The following is a 20,532-nucleotide window of genomic DNA, read 5'->3' on the forward strand; positions in this document are numbered from 1 at the left end:
GTGGGGGGGGGGTGGAGGGAAATTGTAATGCCAACAGATGAACAGAAAATGGCAACACGTACAGAAGGATAAGAATGAATCCATGCATTTTATTCTCAAACTTGCTTGAGGAATGTGATCGCTAAATTAAACCATCAAAAGAGTCGCAGGCTGGGCCCAGTGTTTGAGGATAACATTTCAGGCTAGTGGCAAAATCTACATTCCAGCAGGGTCCAGCCTCCAAAGCAATTGCTTAGGTTATGCTGATCCTAATCGCTGCTATGAAAGCTTGACTGATGCTACCAAAGAATAAAATATTAATGGTGCAACAATCATTTAGAAGAGAAAAAAAATAAAATTAGGGTTTTCTATAGCACAGCTGGGGGGGAAAAAAAGCCATGACTGCTGGAAGGCGGGGTTTTACCGGGGGCTGATCTGTCTTTCTTGTTTTGCTAGTGTCTAGACCTTCTGTAGGCGGCAATATTACCCACTTGTCAGAATATTCTACAATCCTGTGTACCTCAATGGACGATAAAGTTATGGGACTTCGCAGAAGCAGCCACTTACCCTGAAATTTTCCACTCTCTCTAACAGAGAACACTAAAATAACACTCCGCGATGACCTGAAAGCTGTGTTGAGCTTTTTTTCGTTTACCGGTAAAGTTGACCAAACACCCTGTGTGAAAAGATAATGTGAAAAGATAAATGTGAAAATATATAAAAACTGTATTAAAATACATTATAATAACAAAAAAAGTTTTCTAGAAATACTAAAGTAAGCCTGTTACAAACCTTCATAATTCTAGCTGCACATACAGAAAACCTGCAGCTCAAAACAACCAGTAAATCCAAAGCTAGAGGAAGGTGAAGTTCTAAAATTTCTTAATTTTTCTTGTAAAATCTCAAAACTGTTAACTGCTTCCTTCCAGAGCTTAATGTTTGTCTTAGGAATGAGCCTTCCAATGTAGCCGCCTAAAAACTTTCCTGCTGGGCCACATTCAGTAGTGCTGTCTGTACACAACCCTGCGGTTTAGCAGACTCATTTTTGAAGAAACAGGAGGCTTTTTAATACATATTTCAAAATGTTCTATGCTATAAAAATATCCCAGCTACCTACTTAGTCACTGCGTTGCGCAGTGGAATGGAAGGAAAAGAAAGCAGGTTAGTATTTGCATGCAACAAAGCCCCTGCATTCAGAAGCTCACAGGTACACAATCTCTATTTAGATAGGTAGGTAGAGGCACATGGTCTGCTGCTTTATTTTTTTAAGATTTAACTTCTGAGTTTAGTGTCAATTTAAAACACAAAAAAAGTATAGTATTCTGCTAAAGAAATCGGAATTTATCTTACCTTTGCTTTAGCCAATGATACATTTTCATGATTGTTGCTCTTTATGAGGAAAAAACGTGCATCCTGCAGAATGTACCGGATTTTGTTTATTCGTTCTGAAAAAAAAAAAAGCAAGTGTGACAAATCTTTTGGCTGGTCCTCCTATTCAAATAATAAAAAGAAAAATACTCTGATGTGGATAACAAAAGTAGAATTCTACATGTAGAAATGCAATTCTCTTTATTCTGACAACCACCTTACAGCTACCCTATTTTGTGAGCGGCAAACAAAATCTAAAAACTACTTCACAAAAACTGGAAAACTCCACAAAAAAAAAAAAAGGACTAAAAAAGGGGATGGAGAGTGGATAGGGCTCATTGACTACATGCACACAGCTCACTATGAAGACACCCAAATAACTCTACTCACATTCTAATGCACAGTTTAATCAACATTCAACAAAGCTTTTCTTCTCAAAATATCCTGGAGCAAAGAGAGATCCCCATTTTCAGTTGTTCACCATTCAGATATGTATACTAAAAATATTATTCCCATCTTACAGGGCACTTTACCTAAAGACTATGTCGAATAGATAGGTTAAAAAAAATGTTGCCATCCACTACTAAAAAAGTTCCAGATTTAGTACATTTAGCCGAGATGTCACAAATGCTGCAGTTCACATGACAAGGAAATATCAAAACCACAAAAGAGAGTCTGCAGCACAGGACATTTGACAGAGCAGGCCAAATAGATAAACTACACTTTACTCAAGATTTATATGTTGTCATCCCATTAAAATCACAGAAACCCACAAGATTTGTTCTCATTCTAACAACTACAGGATAGGTAAAAAAGTAACAGGCATTTCTATTATTCTCAATTGTTGTCAGACACAAAAGATGGGAAAAAGAAAACGAGCCTGTGCATATGATAAGTCCAAAACTTTTTTTTGGATCCATAGAACCATGAGGGCTGTATTCAACTGTACAATGCACGCCAGTAGTCAAATTAGCTAGCTTGTTGGATAGAATAAGGTTAGAACTTTCTTTTCTGCTTGTCTGTGTCCTGTTGGGGAGATTTCCCCTCACTTCCTGTTATGAAGCTACAGTAAGAAGCAAGAGGCAATTCCGCCAAAGTAAGGGATAAAACCCACCAAAAAATGTGTAATTTTTTTTTTAGGAAAAAAAAGATGGCACGGCATCGCACTAGTCCACTCTCCTTAGCCCTTCACCTAGACGCTTGATATCAACATGGCGGATTCCACTCCACAGGCTGAAATAGTCAGCATTGCCTGCATGCATACATAATTATATTATGCCTCAGAGTACGGTCCCATTTAAGTGCATGAGGGCTAAGCCAGTGCTAAAGATTCCATCACCTCTGGAATATATATTATCACAGAGGATGTCACTGTGGCTGTCATGCTGAGGGTGGGTGGGGGTCTTCTAACTTAGTGGGTTATGGATAAGTGCACTTATGCTTTAGGAGAGGTTCACACCATTTTCCAGACCAGATCTGGAACACAGTGCATTGTGTTTTTTCTTTTTTTTTTTTTAGCTTAAAATGGTCTTACAAGTGCGTTCCAGTGCATTCCTGATGCGTTTTTATGCGTTCCAGACCAGCAGCATTTTTCTGGTCTAGAACGGACTGCGCTGGTGTGAACAGAGGCCAGAAATATCATAGGGACAAATTAGGATGCATTTTGGGTCCGGAAACAATCTGGCCTGGTGATGATCAGGACATGGTGTGAATGGGCCCTTAATCATACTGTATAAAAACAGACAAACTTTGGAGGGGAGAAAAAGAAATAGGAAAAGGGAAAAATTTAAAGGATACCTTTTCGAACATCACGCACAGAAGAGGGTAATTTTTCATGCTTCTTTTCTGAACCTGCATTTAAGTACATGTATTCAGATTGTGCCTTCAGACAAAAAATACATTTTCAATACAACTACTTATACCAGATAGAAATCACATTAACAAGATTAGGCTTCTTCGGAATCAGTACATTCACAGGCTGAGCAACATGATGCAGAAAATTAGCCATTTTCAGCACCAGTGTGTCAATGTTTAACATGATAAAGGATTTATTCCTAATTAATATGCCATGTCATTACTGTAATGGGTTTTGTCTCTAAACACTGCTAGGTGACAGACGCTTAAGGATGCATTGATGAAACATTATTAGCCAAAAGCATACAATAAACAAGCCTTCTCAACCAGATTGTCAAGTGTCAAACTTTTGAAATGCATTTTAACTTGACAGTAGAACAAATGGTAGTGAAGTCAGAATATTCCACTCGCCTCCCGCCTTCATGTTAAAACTGCAGTTGAATATGCCAGTGATGAGCTTTGCAAGCTCGCCTTAATATTAAATTCCCTTGTGTGGAAGAAATCAGAACAAGTATCTAAGAAAGGAAATAATACCTGCATAAGAGTCTGATGCAGAACTTCCACTTCTATCAAACACAATTGGAGAAATACCTCTAGCCCTTTTCCTTTCCTCCTTTTTCTCATCTAGAAAATATGTGAAAAAATAATGTAAGAAGGCAGGGGGTCTCTAAGTGCTCCAAAAGACAAACTCTAATCTGGCTGCTTTTCTAACCATCCATCAAAAGTCGACAGAAAAAGGGTTCATAAACCAGGATCTAGATTCCACGGATCTAGCAACTACACTGCTGAAAAGCAGGTCACAGTGCTTACACCATAAACCATTCAACTAACGCAAACAAAACAGCATTGTATAGAGACTTCAAACATGTAAATGTACAAAATGAACTGACATTTCAGTTATGACCGTCTCTAGTTATCAGCTGGGATGTGCAATAGGAAAAAATGCACATGTAAACATATTAACAAAATATTAAAATCAATTTCTAGAACAAAGCATTCCTTTTTTTTCCTGATAGAAAAAAAAAAAATCTAAGTCGTCTAAGTAGCCAGAGACCCCAAAACCTTACCAAGCAGCTGGTAAAGTTTTTCACCAAATCCCACATACATGTAACCATCACTGCGCTGAAGTATCAGAAGCAGCGGCACAATATGAAAGACGGTTTAAAGATCTAAGTGAGCCCATTTCCATCTGATTTAGCCCTGTATATTTATCTAAGTTAATGTATTTGTAACACAAGAGTTGCATAACTTGTAAGGTGATACAACCTAAGACGGATTTGTGACATACAAGAACTGAACGTACCACAACAGAATACTAGCCGTCACCTGAAATCACCTTTTATGTGCAGAAAGAAAGGATGTACTGATGTATGACTGGCACAGAAAGGTTTTCCATCATAATGTTCTACCACAGAACACTAAGAGTGGACGGAGCAGGCCCTTGCCTCTTAAGAATAATACACATTGCTGTGTTCGAAACCCTAAAATCTAACCCAACCAAATCATATTGACTAATGTTGTAATTAAGGTGAAGCTTTAAAGGCCAATTCTACCTTTACTACCATGTTCCACCTATATTTAGGGCGTAACATGGTGCCATTCTGCAGCTGCCCACCTGTCTATCCACTTACCCGAATTGCAGGGGGCTTCTTTTGCAGCATTTGTGATGGGAAACAAAAATTCCGGTCTGACACTGCAGCAGAAGGACTTACAATTCTCAATGCAGTACAAATGCAGTGAAGTTGCCAAACTTGAGCTCATTAAAAACGTCAACTGATGAGTTGTATTGCTTTGTGGGCACCAAAGCAAAAAATAAATAAAAGCACATTTTATTCTTTTAGATTGTAAACCCTCAAGGGCAGGGCCCTTCTTACCATCTTGTCTTGAATTGTAATGTCTTCCTTATATTGTAAACGTTGTGCAAACTGTTGGCGCTATATAAATCCTGAACAATAATAATAATTCTTTTGAACAACAAGATGGGTGCATTTTGTTTTTCTTGCGAAAGGTGCAATATGCATTTATCACATAGTGAAAACGTTTTTTTCTGGTTAGGATGTACCGGGTTGTGGCAGACAGCCAAAAAGCCCGGAGATTGAGGCTGGGTGTGATGTCAGCAGCCCCAGCAGACTCTGATGTCACTTAAGTGACCTCCCCAGCTGCAATATTTAAGGTTTTGTAGGGAGGGGAGGAGAAGCTGGGTAAGCACAGAGAGCAATCAGACATTCCCAGAAGAGAGCTTAACTTGCAAGAAGGGAGGCGATTGTTTCAGGGAATTCACTATTAATAACATAGTAGGTAAGGTTAAATAAAGACATGGGTCCATCCAGCTCAACCTGTCTGTGTAAAATATTTACCTATCCAACACTTTCCATTAAGTGAAAGAAGAAACTCATCAAGAAGTTTCTTGAATTAACGCTCTCAGCAGATACCACTGCCTGTGGAAGGTAATTCCAAACTTTACACACTAGAATTTAACCCCCTTTCTTCTAATCTAGTGTCCCTGTGTTATCAATACAATTTTCGGTATAAACAACTGGTTTCAAAAATGCGCAACATGCTTCTGCCGTGTGTTTTTGGGCATTTTAATCAAGACTATGGGGCAAAAAAGCGCTTTTACCTGCCCAAAGCAGCTCGTGTACCTTTTCCGGCTTTTTCCTGCTCAGGTGTGAACCAGGGCCATTAAAATCATGGGATTTCTTGTGTTGGACATTTAACAGTGCTTTTTAAACTGCTCAACAACTCCTGGGTGTGAACCAGGCCTTAAAGTTAGCCTTCTTAAAACTGAGTGTTCTTGTCGTACCGACATGCCTGCGTTTCCTTGAGTTTACAGTGAACGTTATTCTATGGTCACTGTTCCCTACGTCATCCCCCATCTGTAATTAGCTCTGTGTTTGGAATTAATAAACCCAACAGAACATCTTTCCTCGTTGGGGTTTCCACTAATAGTCCCATAAAATTATCTTGGCATGTTCAAGAAGTAAAGTCAAATTGTACATTCACATTTCAAAAAATTTTTATGAAAAAGAAAAAAAACCACGGCAAATAAATGTTTAAAATAGTTGATTTTTCTATGCTTTTACCTGCAATTAGATACAAAGGCTTCACTACTGACCCCTAAAAATGCTATATCTCCCCAACTGTAATGCCAATTTAATAGCTTTAAACTTCATGACCTAGAAAACATGTACAGTCAGTGAAGTCAAAAGTGGCTCACTCCCCTACCCTCCAAAGTGACAGTGCCGGTGCTTGGTCGGTTAGGTATCCAGCATTGTCACATAGGGCACAGAAGAGTCCCGGCTTCTTCTCACTTTGCAGCATGATTCTAACTTATTTCTATATCCCCTCTGACAAGATCCTGTGGAAGAAGCCAACATGCAACACAGCGTTGGAATTGGGATCTTAAACTGCATGCTAGGCCATGGGGGAAACATTGTTACTTTACATCTACAGCATAGATCATTTTTCTTCAATTGTTACAGCTGTAAAAAATAATGGCAAACCCAGTGTGGCAATTCAGATTCTTACCAGCATCATCTCACTGGCCTCACCAGTAAAAATCACAATCTGCTCATAAAGTTCACCCTTGGTTATTAGGTTATAGACTTCATGGCCTACTCAGAGCCACTGCATACTGTGCTTCATTCTGCCACTATTTTTCAGTGCATGTGCTAGCTAGGGTTGTGGCGAGCAATAACAGGTAATTCAGCAAAAGCACCAATACACTGATATTTTCAATAATAGCCCCGTCTTTACCCCAGCACATCCAGCGGGCTCTGTGCAGGAAATCTGGCTGGAATAGAGCCCAGTGGCTTCCAGTAGTACATGCATCCTAAAACCAGATAACTAATGAGGCATACAGCAATTTATTGGTATTTTTCTATGGAGACCAGAGGTGAGGAACTGGAGGAAGTCACATTAAAACGTGCACTAATTCTTCCGGCAACCTAAAACACAAATTAATGTATTGAAGACAGATTTGCCTTCCTTTATAAATACACAATGTATTTTGTCTGCAAAGGCAACAACTTCTGAAATGAATGTACCCACACTCAATACAGCAGGTAAACCACTAACAAAACAGCAGAAAACCCAACACAAACGCTCTTCTGCCATTTTGTCTTGAATGCTGGCTTTCACTGTTACCATAAACACTGGAAATCTGCATTTGCAGAGTGGTTTTCTTGAGTAAAATATTATGTGGACACAACATGGGCAAATTCCTTTTACACATATAAAACACACACATGTAGAATTATATGGAATGAGTGCTGCACACAGCCAGCAACCACAATGAAGTCATTTTACCAGTGCAAAAACAGATATAATGGTTATACACCAAGCAATCTTCCAGGTACCAAACTGTACTTACGCTGTTTCAATCCAATGATGGGATGCACTGGGAGCACATATACTGGCTTAGAAAAGGTCACAGATGCAAAGTCATGATCTCGTAAGACTAAATAGTTATGAATGATATACTGAAACGGTTTTTCGATTTCTACTTTTGTGTCGGATGCAGATTCCAGCAGAACTGTAATAAGATGTACCTATAATATATACAGTAGCAGTGAATGCTACTCTGGGACTGCTGATGTCCTTAGTTTTCCTATAGTCAGTGAATTATCTCTTAATGTACACTATTATATAGAATCCTATTTTTTTTTTTTATCACAAAGGGACTTAGTGTGTCATACACAATATTGCAAATATTTGCACCAATACCTAATAGGTCAGAGCTCCGTTTATGCAACTGCTTATTCCCAGTGTTTTGTGCATGGGGGAGGAATTTATTGACAAATCAAACCATACTACATGTGCATATTGTGGAGCTGTCAACTCAGGCAAAGTTGCAGCTACATACGCATTAAATGAAGGGCAGACAGGCATTTTAAACATCAGGGAATATTTTTCTCCTCCCGTGTGTCCAAAAAGAAAAACGGGGCTAATCACTTTTAACTTTGCTTATTATTTAAAGTAGAACTTTAGTTTTAGATGAGCGGTTCTAAACATGTGGGTCACGATCCCGTCAGGGGTCGAATGACGATTTGCCGGGTGTCGTCCGGTAGTCTCCCGCTATTAGATAGCGGCTCCCAGCTGCCCCGGAGAGAAACACTTTCTCTCGGAAAGGTAGAGCAGAGTAAACCTTTCCCTGCGATCGTTTTTTTTTTTCTGACATCGGGGTCCGCCGGAAGTCAGAAAAAAAACCCCCCACCATCGGAATGCATAGCTAGATTCCTATTGGGTATTTCACTTTGCAATAGCCAATAGCAAACTAGCTAATGCACCCGCCCTCTGCTGCTGCCAATCAGCAGAGGGGGACCTGAAGTTCTCCATCAGGTCCTCTTCTAGTGATTGACAGCAGCAGAGGACCTAGTAAAAATAGCCAATAGGAATCTAGCTATGCATTCCTATGGTGGTGTTTTTTCTTTTATTTATTTTTTTATTCTGACCGCGTACGCCAGTGGTTCTCAACCTGTGGGTCGCTGTGCGATTTCTGGTGTGCTAGGCGAGAGTCGTCCTCAGCCCCCTCCTAGGGTAGCAGTGTCAATTCTCCTGCCACGTCGCCAGATGTCGCTGCAGCAGCCGCGTCAACCCTAAATGTTACCTTTGGGGGTCACCACAACTTGACAAATGTTACCAAAGGGTCCCGGCCCTAGAGAGGTTGAGAACCACTGTTTTAGATAGCATGGGGAAGGGTTATGAATACTACCCATGTTTCTATTGGAGTAATTTCCTCTTCGGTCATGGCAACCACTGGGTTATGGGGAGAATGAGGAAAAAAAAAATCTTAGGAATTTTACATAACAGTGGTAGAAGAGACAACCCCAGCAACTACAATCCAAGGTGGATTTCTTCCTCACTTTGGGGAGAATAGCACTCACTTACTGAAGCATTTCTGGACCAGGACGTGGCTTTACTGTAAATGAAGTGTGTGCCTAGCCTGCAATACTTTCCTATGTATCCTACATTCTTTTCCAAATATTTACTGTCCTCTGGTGGGAATAGTTACATTACTGGACACTATTGCATTCCTTTTAGTGCGACTTGAAGCAAGCAGCATTGCCTATCAGACAAGTATGCTGATGAAATTTGTCTAGACAAAGCAGGGTTTCTAAATATTAGTCAAAATAAGCACACAGGCTGCAACAAGCATGTCATCTACCACTTTACGTTGGAGGGACCTTGTTGGCATGCAACTACCATTATTAGGGCTTTTAGGTTTTTACACTTTTAAACTAACCCAATGTCAGCACAAACTCAACTTTAGAAGGACAAATACTCAGAGACAGGACCCTAATAGATGTCAACCTTGCCTCAAGTAAGCCATGCCTTTACATTAAGATGCATCTACGTTCATTAAAAAAGGGAAAATAATTCAGAACCCAAGCACAGAGGATTCTGATGCAAAAGTCTGTTTTAAATTAAATTGAAAACCCCACAACATAACTTTTAAAATGCCCTTTGGTTAAGCTTTAGCAGCCATTTAATCGTTTTCTACAAATAAAATCAACTAAAATGCCATAGTGGATGAAAATCCTATGCACAAAATTACCTGAAATGTCGGAGCCAGAACCGGAACGTATGGAGTCTCCATCTGAGAATGAAGCAGAGTCAGATTCTGAGTCGCTGGCCTCACTACGGGTATCATAATCATTTCCTTCTCGTTGGTCTCTTTCATGTTCCTCACGTTCATACTCTTCCTCCTCTTCTTCACCTTCCTCCTCTTCAGCCTCCTCTCCTTCATCTTCCTCCTCTTCCATTCCATCTTCACTGTTTCCTTGGTCATCATCAGAAGACTCGCTGCTACCACTGTCTCTATCTGACCCATAGTCATCAGAGTTTCCATCAGAGGAGCGACTGGACCTGCTTGGTCGCCTGCTTGAATCCTGTCTTATTTTCTAATAGTAAAATAGAAAGGGAAATGCAAATGAATCTAAGATCCATTGTATTGTGTGTATTCTGTGTATATTACAACTTTTCACTTTTGAATTTCCCACCGGCTGTGACGCTCGAAAACGAAACTAAAAGTCAGATGCCGGCTTTTAGTTTTATTTTCGAGCCGCGTACAGCAGAGGACGCCGCAGGATCGCAGGGACAAGGTGAGTGTCACTTTTCTCTGCAACCCCGAGTCTGGCTCGGGGGTTACCGCTCCTAGCATTGAAAATTCACCCCGAGCCAGACTCGGGAATATCGCCAGGGAGGTTAAGGAGCACTGGTTACCTGGGATTCGTCCTGCCCCAAGATTAGATTAGATAGATAGAGCTAGCATCCATCCACTCCTGAGAGCACAACGCTCTGCCACAGATCACAAGTTTGGTATTTCTCTGCTGAAGTTCAGCAATAGTTCCGTAATACTTCCAGGTCTCCTCCTTACGCCCACCCTGTCACTGGACAGTAAAAGGAGAAGCAGCAGACAGGTGAGCTCATCATTGTCATGGGAGGAGGGAGCACTCCTCCCATCAGCATGCTCCATGCATGGCAGCACAACTAACTGGCTCTTTGTGCTAATTCTCACTCTCAGTGCTAGGGTACTACAAGAAACTAATTTCAAGCCAAACTCAGGAACTTACACTTCTTGCATTAAAGATGTATTAATAAAAACAGGGCTGCATTCACTTGCACATTTTATATCTGCTGGGAGTTTAGCCTTAAGGATCGAATCCCACAGAAAGAAACCTTTTCAGTTGATTCATGCGATTGGTTAATTCACGCACACAAGTAGAATATACACTTCAAAATGTTGGGTGCAAATATAAACTCTAGAATTACTGGTTACACTTGGAAATAACATGTATGCTGGAACAAGCAATGATTACAAAGTAGAAATGAGCATGAGTCACTTGTTACCTCAGATGACACATCAGGAGTGGCAGGTTGGGGTCTCCTGTCAGATTCTCTTTTCCTCGCAGCGATTTTTTCCGGTGGGCCTTTGTATCCTTCCCGTCCAGAGCTGCCAGAGGGATGAACTCTCCGGTCGCTTTCAGGCCTTCTGCTTCTGTCATGTCTAGAGAAGTCATCGTTCTTGTATTCCGATACCGGCTTTCCTTTGGTGCTGACAACTCTCTTTGTGCTACTAGACAGCCTTTGGGGGGGAGGCCTTGCTAGGTGGGAGGATGGTTTTTGCCTCTTGGTTTCAGGCATTTCCATTCGATCACTCTTTCTTTTGGACCCTACAACAACAACAACAACGAAATGTTCATTTTTGCTAATGGAGTTAAAAAGAAAAAAAAAAGACAGAGTCTCATGAAAACTTTGTTTTTCAGCAAAACTCACATATAAAACTTAAACAAATGCTGCTTCCATTGTTAAAGGAGAACTATGAGGTGAGTGCTTTTCACTCACCTCATAGTTCTAGCCGACCTGTGACAATGAGACTGTCACAGGTCGGCTCAGTAGATCGGGAGGTGAGCGAACACATACTATTTGTGCAATCTGAACCCCACGTAACATTGCTTAGACCAGATATTGTGGAACATGTCCCATTCCCAGTACTGGGATTTTCAGCAGTGCTCTGGAAGCCAACAGCATAGCATACAGAAGTAATAAGTATAAGCAAATAAAAATATAAAATCGAGTATATACCTTTCTTCTCATTAATATCCTGCTCACTTTCAGGGTTGTACAGCTCATCATCTTGATCTGGAGCCTCAGTTAAAATGTCATCCAAAACATTCACTTCACCATCTGTAAAAAATATAGAGAAGCATATTGGATAAAAAAAAGGCATATAGCATAAGCATTTAACTGATACTGTCAACATAGATCACAAAGCCCAAAATATACCTCGAGACATGCAATGATTCTTCTTCCCTACGCGAGAGCCTTCCAATTTCCCTGCTGATACAAGAGTGTTCTGAAATGCTACAGACGTATGTATACAATCATGCCAATACAAAAAAGGCTAGAAAAATGCATTAAAATTACAGCAAAGCCCTAAGGCCCCTTTCACACGGGCTGATCAGGAGAGGATCCGTGCACGGATGTGTCCGTTTACATCAGATTACAGCTGATCCGGCGAAACAGGACACTGTTCCGTTCATTTTACCTGACCCAGCTGGAGGTGGGGTTAACCAGGAGTAAACAGACACTTATCTGTTTACACGCGGCTGCCCATAGACTTGCATCGGGCACCCGATCGGGTCCACCTGAAAAACTGATAGGCGGGCCCGATTGGAGCGGCCGTGTCAAAGGGGCCTTAGAAAGAAAAAAAAAAACTCTACGTTCTATTGAGATTTGACTTCCCTTCTTATCCTAAAGACAAGAAATCCCTCCTAAATTAAGGGAATGTTCTCTCGGGACACTCATCGAAGTAGGTTGTCCCCACTGGAAGATTTTTTGGCCATCTCCTGTTTTTGTGGATTTCAGATTGTGCATGTAGCACTTGGTCTGCTTCAGATCCAGGCGGTGTTGTTGCTGAGCTAGCGTGGTCAATAGCGGTCACCCTCCCACACAGTGCTGTCCTACCACACTGCTCCAAAGGAGGCATACATAATTAGGTCTGATTGACAATGTTGGTCTCTGTCTCTGGCAGCAGGCACAGACTGGAGACCAACACTTTCATTCAGAACAGCAGAAGGAGGCGTCAGTTCAGATCACAGTACAAGTACTCCCAATAGCAAAGAATCAGTAAGCACTGAAAGGGCTGTGTAATCTATCTGCTGGCTGCTAGTAAACAAATCACAGGGTAATGAATTATTACCATAGCAGCTGGCAGATGATTTTAACTGCCTTGCCAGTGCTAAAAGGAGCAAGTGCTGTGGATTTTTACTAACAACTGGCCAGATCACAGAGATGTTTGATGGAGATCAGCTGCAAGCCTTCATATAGGGCAGTTTCACCACAGCTGGAGGGCCGGAGTTTGACCATCCCTGATATAGGGGCTCTACATCCCGCATCATCTTCTTATTCATGCTGGCTGCTGCAAATCCAGCTTCTGCCATTGGAGAGTCTGTGGAGCCATCAGAACACAAAGATTGCCGGAGATCAGCTGTGAGTGTTCCCTTTTATCCCCTGTTGCTAGCCCTGCTGCTTCCCCAGCTACTGGGCAATTTGAACACAAATTAAAAAAAAAGTTTTTTTTTTAAATTGTTATATGCCCTCCTCGGTCAACACAATCTACAGGAGTAGGGATGCACCGCTACTGGCATCGGTGCCGATACTGAGCATTTGGCCAAGTACTCGTACTCGGCCAAATGCTCCGATACTTACCCCCGATACTGGAACTGCCGGTCAGAGGGAGATTCCCACTGACCGGCAGGGACACAAGGGAGAATGGAGCCAGCTTCCCGGCCAATCAGAAAGACACATTGGCTGGGAAGGCGGCTTTCACGCTGCCTAGTGACACTGCGGGTCAGCCTGGCTTCCTGACCAATCAGTTCACAGTATCGGCAAGTACCGATCTCCCCATCATGTCCTTTACCGAAGTGTAAAGGACATGAGGGGGAGAAAGGCTCAAGGGACCGGTCTAGGAGGCAGAATTGTGTAGGAACGCCCATAAATTGGGCTTCAGGCTGGGGTGGAGCTACAGCCAACACAAACATAAAAACTGGTTTTTATTTTCCAACCACATAATAGATCGCCACCAAGGGCTACACCCACCTGGTTGCTTTAAAACAACCAGATGCACAAATTGTAGTACAAAGCCTACAATAATTTAAAGTATCTAAAGCTAAAAGTTAATTTTTTTTGTTTAGGTAGAGTTAGGTAATTGAAGGTTTAGAATCTGTCAGGTTTTGTGGTGTCCAGGTTGGGGAGATTCACCTTCTCGGGTTGTACCCATCGTTACCATGGCCAAAAGTAAAAAAGATACATTCTGCATTGTCTGTGGAGGTTCTCATTCATCCAGGTCTTAGTATATCTGTAAAAAAATAAATCAAGGCAACTGGACGTGCTGTATTTTTTTTTAATAACCAGCGAGACTTCAAGAAAAAAAGTATAGGTGGAAATCCTAATAGGTCTATCCCTTTCCTCCTAGCCAATTAAGGAACAATTTGTAGAACAAAAAAAAAAAAAGGAGGCAATTTTCTGTAGCATCACTAGCATGCTAGTGGTCGTCTAAACCCTGAACAATAATAACAAGGGGAGAACTTGAAGCAGCATGATAAGGTTATCCATGACAGCCATTTTGTAGCACGCTGCACAAACTGTTGGTGCTATATAAATCCTGTATTATAATAATAATAATAATTACAGCCAAGCTGTGGCTGTTCCAGTATCCTATGAAATAAAAATGTGAAAAAAAACTTTGGAATATTTTTACAGAGCTAGTAGGAGCTGAAACATTGTGCCAAAAGCTTTGAAGTACCATAAACAAGGCGGTGCTTCCAAACAGTACTAAATGCTGGCCACACACTGGTCCATTTTGTAGCAGTTTGGTGGATTTCAATTACTTTGAACCACAATTATTTCCTGGTCTCCAATTAAATATAACCGAAATAGAAACATACAGTAAGTGAAACTGAAACTAAAAACGTTTCTCAAAGAGATCTGGGTGCCAAAGAATGTTCTACATATGACATTTCTGGTCTCCTGTTCCCTCAATGTTGTTCCATCCTCCTGCCTCCATATCACTACTGTGCTCTTTAGAGAAGTATGGGCCAGCAGATGGAATGAAAGTGCAGGAAGGGACCAGGCAATCGACATTCCTAAAAGAGTGTGACGCAGATTGAGATCAATTTCTTTTATAGAGCGCGAAGATTGGCAGCATGGGGATGGGATGGTATGTTTATTAGTGTTACCATTTCGCCATATTCAAAATATTAAAAACAATCCTCCCTGCAAAGTGCTTATTCTTACTTATCCTTTTCCATGCCAGCAAATATATTTCTCTTTGCTAATCCCCCCTTTCTCAAATTTGACAACAAAAATGAAAAAACACTTCTGACAGACCTATTTAAATTAGGCAGGAACATTGTTTTAAATTGACAAACTGTAGGAGGGCTAAGAAAATCTTGAGAACTACAGCCAAACCTTTTTTTGGCATTAATTTTCTTTTGGATCACAAGAGGACGGGCTACTGTGCACTATTTGCTGACAGTGCAGAGCCGCATTGTAGTCGGGAAAGATCAACAATATTGTCGAGATCCACCCCTTCACCCGATTGACAGCAGGCTGCGTTTCCCTAGAGGCAAAGCCAGCTGTGCCCATCCCCTTCCCTGTCTGTCCCTCCAATGAGCTCTGGAGGAACAGAGAAGGGAGAGGAGAATCCTTGAAGGGAGCCGTCACCGACAGTCACCGCTCTCTGCAGGGAGAAGATCATGAACTGAGTGATCAGCGGTTTGTGATCACTCAGTTCTCGATCTATAGAGCCAACCTGTGACAGCTGCAGTGTTGCACATCGGCTCTAACTATGGGGATGTGCGCATTTCACTCTCCCTATAATTCTCCTTTTATCCACAAATGAACATACTGAAAGCCTAACACAAGTTACATGTTACATCAGCTAAATACCTTCCAGGTGCATCAAAACAAATGATGTAAAATGCCCCCGTTCACAACTTTGCATTGCATGAATGCGTGTCAAAGCTTGGGCTTTGACGCATGGTGACTTAACGAATTTAAAATGTGTGTCATGCTTGCAGTCAACGGCATCCCGTTGTCAATGGCATCCCAACCACGGGCAGAAAAACTTGTGTTTTGTCCTGCGCGTGGTTGCTTGTCAAACGCTGAAGACTCAGCTGAAAAAGTAAAAGTATGCAGAAACCAATTAAATGGATGGGCGGCATGCGGCAAAAGCTGCACACGATTGCACGTTCGGCGTCGTGTAGTGTTAATGGGGGACTTACAGTTGTCACCGCTTGTCCCCTGCCAGCATGCTGCAGACCAGGATCCTTGCAGTGGTCCTTCTACAGAGGTCTGAGAGACCCCTGCTTAGAGCTAGATGTCTCCATGCATCAAAGCTCATGCTCCCCACTGACTGGAGAGCTCTGACTCAGTAGCAGGTGTATCAGATCTCTGCAGAGGGACCACGGCCTCCACACAGCAAGCAAGGATGCTAGTCTGCAGAATGCTGGCAGGGGATAGACTCTTCTACTCAGGCTGTGGCTATTTTCTAAGGGCCAGTTCACATCGGATTTATTCAGGCTTTAAATAAGAACTTTTTTTGGAATGTTCGTTCTTCCAATAGTGTAAAATACAACAAAAAAAAAAAAAATCGAAGGAGCAGGATGGAAAATTTTAGCTGGGCAACAGGCTCCACTGCCCCTATGAAAAGTGATCCATGGTGGGTTGCTTTTCAGAAGGAAATCCTGCTGCCCCCTGAATGCCTTTTCTACCCTCCCCACCCTTTTTTTTCACCCCCCAATGGGGCTTTTCAATTGCAATACTCTGCCAGGACTTGCCATGGTCACTGCATGAATACAATCATCAGAAGCGGTTATATTAGATTTTGAGTGGGCGGTAAAAAGGCAGCATCTGAACAAGGCCTAACAGTGATTTGTTGATGTGGTTTTTATTCAGCAAACTCCATTCCTTCCAAAATCAAATGTAAAACCAAATGAAGTTCTGAAGGACGCTCGTCAAGTCTCTGATGGCATTATTGAATAGTGTTTCCTATGGACATTCATACAAAATTCAACCCATGTATACTCGGCTATGTTCATTTGTTTTCAGCTCATTTATAGTGTGCATTTTTTTAGGCAAATTATATCCGGTTACTATGTGGAGGGGATGGTTGGTAGGCACCAAATGCACATTCTTTCAGGGGTTCCCATTAAAGAAAAGGTGGTCCAAAATGGGACCCCAAGGAAGCTCCTGCACATCCCTGGGACCACAAGCGACAGCACACTGCTCAGATGTGAATGGGCCCCATAGGATAAAATGGAAATCTTGCGTCGAGCGTTGGCACGCTTTTGGAAAGGGCGAATCAAATCGCTCAGGTGTAAATAGGGGCTTATGCTGTAAAGAGAAATGCTGGTCCACTAGGCAGAGGATGCAGATAGCAGGTAAGTGTGATTGGCGATTACAAGTGAAGAAACATGTCATTACTATAGCTCGCCCTATAGCACAGGCAGTGGTCGGGCCTGGCCCCCCTTTGATCACACACAAAGGCCTGTCTTAGGATGGGAGCACCATTCATTCAGCTCCGGTCCACACGTGTCATGTCCGCTGCTCACCTTTACTTTGCTCTCCTCTCTCGGCCTCCATCCTTCTTCCCCTGTTCCGCCGCCTGCGCCGATGCCCCCTGTTGTCCTGGCCGCTGGCGGATGTCACAGTGTCCCCCCCGCCCCGCCGGGCGCCCCGCTCTCCTGCCGTGGCGAAGCTGAATCCCAAGGGGGGCGACCAGTCCCGAGACCAGAGAGAGGGAGGCGGAGCTCACCTACCCCGTCCACCGTTCCCGGACACTGCCAGCCTGCTCTCCGGCCCTCACAACAACAAGCCGCCACCGTTCTCTTTCTTCCCCTCACCCTATTCTACGCACAAAATGGCGGAGCTCTGCTTCACCCTTCTGCGACAACAACACCCCGCTCCCGGCATGCAATCCTGCCATACGTACTCGGTGACGCCGTCAGGCCCCGCCCCCCGCGTGTGGGTATAATGCAGTGTAGTGTAGTGCTGTGTTCACCATTGCGCGCTTCTATTGAGAAGTTAGATAGCTGAACTCCACAAATAAAGTAAATATAAAGGTGCTGTAATACCTGCAAAATAAGTTCATTGTTAGCACATGAGCACTGCAGAACAACTTACTGCCTGCTTGTGCTGGTTCTTCCTCCCCTAGTCTGCTGCTGTACAAGGATTGCAGGGTACAAGGTTGATATCACGTCACGTTCAGATACCTGCATTACATACATTTATATAATACATTTTATGTATTTGTAAATACATTTCAGAATTCATTTTTGTTTTGTATCACAAAATCCTTCGTGAATGGGTTGATACGACCCTTTAAGGGGAATAATACATCCTAAATGAAGGTGTCCTATAACAGAAGAACTCAATCTCACCTCTCTAGTGGCCAGTGTTTTGTACCTTCCCTCTGTGCCATCACTGCAGTCTCTACATTAGAGGCTGCGGTAGAGTTCAGACTCTACTTTAGACACTTTTGGATACCCATGTACACTTCCATGCATTCTTCTGGTTCCTTCCTCCAACCTATTCGTCACTACAGAACTCAGCAATAATGTAGGGGTCAGAGGAAGAAATTACGCTGTGTTGCAGGGAGGCACGAATCTTACACTCCCCGAAAAGCGAAAATGCTAAAAAAACAGATGGAGGTTACAGAGCTGGAATGGAAGGAAGACAGCAGAAGTGAGCATAAGAACTCTTCTCATTGAGGGCGCACTCTTTTAGGATTTTCTGCTACCCACCCTGGCAGGGTTGTTTTAACCTAGGCAGCATGTTTTTTTTGGCTTCTTAAGTGGTTTGTAACCTATTAATATACTATTAATATATTATTATATAGGGATGCACCGATACTAAGTACAGTACTCGGTACAAGTACATATACTTATCGAGCTCCAAGACTAGACTAGAGAAAAAGTTAGGAGGCAGCTGTCATTTGTAAGGAGCACACGGAGCTCCCGGGATTTGTACATCTCTGTTTTAATGTATGATTTTGCTTTTATAAATATAAATAAAGGGATGCACCGATACCAGTTTTGCGAGTACAAGTGCTGATACTTGCCCAAGTACTTACAAGTACGAGTACTGATACATTTTTGTTTATTCTCATGTGACAATTTTTCTAAAACAATATCGACTAATAATTTCAGGACGGTGGTGGAGCACCAGAGCTAGGTCCCAGCTGCAACCCCGGTAGTTCTCATGAAAATGCCAAGTATCGGCACTGGCACTCGTAAAGTATCAGTGCATCCCTATTATTATATATATATTATATAAATAATATATGACTGTCCAAAATATAAAATATTTTCAGGTCTGCTTGAATTAATTGTAGGGGAAGGTGGACAGAGAGAAGAGAGAATGGTAAGTAATTGTGGAAATGGAAGGTAGAGCAGAAACTGATGGTGGTCCAGGAAAGAAATAGAGGGGAGACAAAGCATGTGCTGATCAAGGACTGGAGGAGTGAGGAGGCTAACTGTGTACCATTGGAATAATACTAACAGGGTTATTCACAAAAGGGTGAAGAGTTTGGAGAAGGCAGGAGAAGTGAACAATCTAGGATAACATAGCTGAATGGCCTAGATTGTTCACTTCTCCAAACTCTTCACCCTTTTGTAAATAACCCTGTAAGTGTGGGAGCTGTGGTAGTTAGATGGTAGAGGAGATGATTACAGGAAATGGGGAAGAGTGGGAGCTAATTATTGCTAAGCAATGGATAAGAGAGCTAGAAGCAGTAGCTGATCTTGTAGAACTTGTAGAACAGGACAAAGAGGAGGCAGCTCTGCAGCTGCTTAAAATCTAGGGATAGCGGAGGCAGAGTAAGAGGTCATAATGACAGGACGGGACAATGTTTAGCAGAAGGAAATGGGGCTTACCATTTAGCAAAAAATAAAGCAAGGTCACTGTACCATTTTCATGGAAATGTGCTCCACTGGCACGGAGACAGGAGGATCTGCACTGTTCCCATGTCATGATCATTGCAATGGAGTGATATGGCCCGTTGCCATGATGATGGAGAAATAGAGGAGGCAGAGTGGAAACTAAGCATAGCAGGAAGGGGTGGGGCTTAACAACTGGCACCAAGGGGCCTTGTTGCCATGGCAGTAGAGGAAGCAGTGGTGTTGCCATGTTGGCAAAGGTAGCTATGATGTCGCCATGTCAATGCAGGGATTAGTCATGGAGCCATTGCCATTATGATAGAAGAGTCTGTCCCATTGCCATTGTATAGGATGGAATTGCACTGTGGTCATGGCAATAGAGGCATTAGCCTTGGCAAAGTTGTCATGGCTGTGCGGGAGCCTGCCCTGTTACCTTTATGATGGATGGATTGGAGATGCTGCTTTCATGACAGAGGGAATGAGGGAACTGTGTAATTGCCATTGAGATGGAGGATTTGGCCCCGTTACTATGGCAACAACAGAATCAGTGCTGCTGATATAGTGATCGAGGGATCAGTCATAGTACTGTTGCCATGACAATGGAGAGGTCTGCCAATTTTTTTGTAACAAAGGCATCTGCACAGTTGCTTTCATTATGGATAGATCAGTGTCATTGCCATAGTGAAAGAGATTGGCCTCACTTCCATTGACACGGTGGAACTGCTCTGTTAGCAACATAGATAACATAATGCTGCTTCAATGACAGCTCAGGTGTCTGCCCCATTGTCATATCATTGGAGGGATCAGCCATTATGCCATGGTGGTGAATGGTGTGCCACCATTGCTGTGGCAAATGAGGGACTGGCCCTCTTATTAATGGTCACATCAC

At 42.4% G+C, this 20,532-nt stretch overlaps 1 protein-coding gene across 4 annotated transcripts in view; it reads right to left on the reverse strand.

Annotated features, from left to right (window-relative positions):
* YTHDC1 (YTH domain containing 1) overlaps positions 1 to 17,702 on the reverse strand; it is a 35,983-nt gene extending 18,281 nt beyond the window's left edge. The window contains exons 1-8 of one of the 4 annotated variants that reach the window (XM_018553579.1): positions 17,319 to 17,702; positions 11,788 to 11,889; positions 11,053 to 11,375; positions 9,758 to 10,103; positions 3,736 to 3,825; positions 3,145 to 3,198; positions 1,330 to 1,424; positions 547 to 655 (exon numbers count right to left, since the gene is read on the reverse strand). In XM_018553579.1, coding sequence (XP_018409081.1) covers positions 547 to 655; positions 1,330 to 1,424; positions 3,145 to 3,198; positions 3,736 to 3,825; positions 9,758 to 10,103; positions 11,053 to 11,375; positions 11,788 to 11,889; positions 17,319 to 17,349 — 1,150 coding nt within the window. In that variant the 5' untranslated portion in view covers positions 17,350 to 17,702. The remainder of the gene's footprint in view (positions 1 to 546; positions 656 to 1,329; positions 1,425 to 3,144; positions 3,199 to 3,735; positions 3,826 to 9,757; positions 10,104 to 11,052; positions 11,376 to 11,787; positions 11,890 to 17,318) is intronic. The other 3 variants (XM_018553581.1, XM_018553580.1, XM_018553582.1) reach the window with 3 other exon arrangements.
* Between the last annotated feature and the right edge of the window lie 2,830 nt (positions 17,703 to 20,532).

Source organism: Nanorana parkeri, unplaced genomic scaffold (genome assembly GCF_000935625.1).
Source record: "Nanorana parkeri isolate BGI_ZX_2015 unplaced genomic scaffold, ASM93562v1 scaffold124, whole genome shotgun sequence".
Lineage (NCBI taxonomy): Eukaryota > Metazoa > Chordata > Amphibia > Anura > Dicroglossidae > Nanorana > Nanorana parkeri.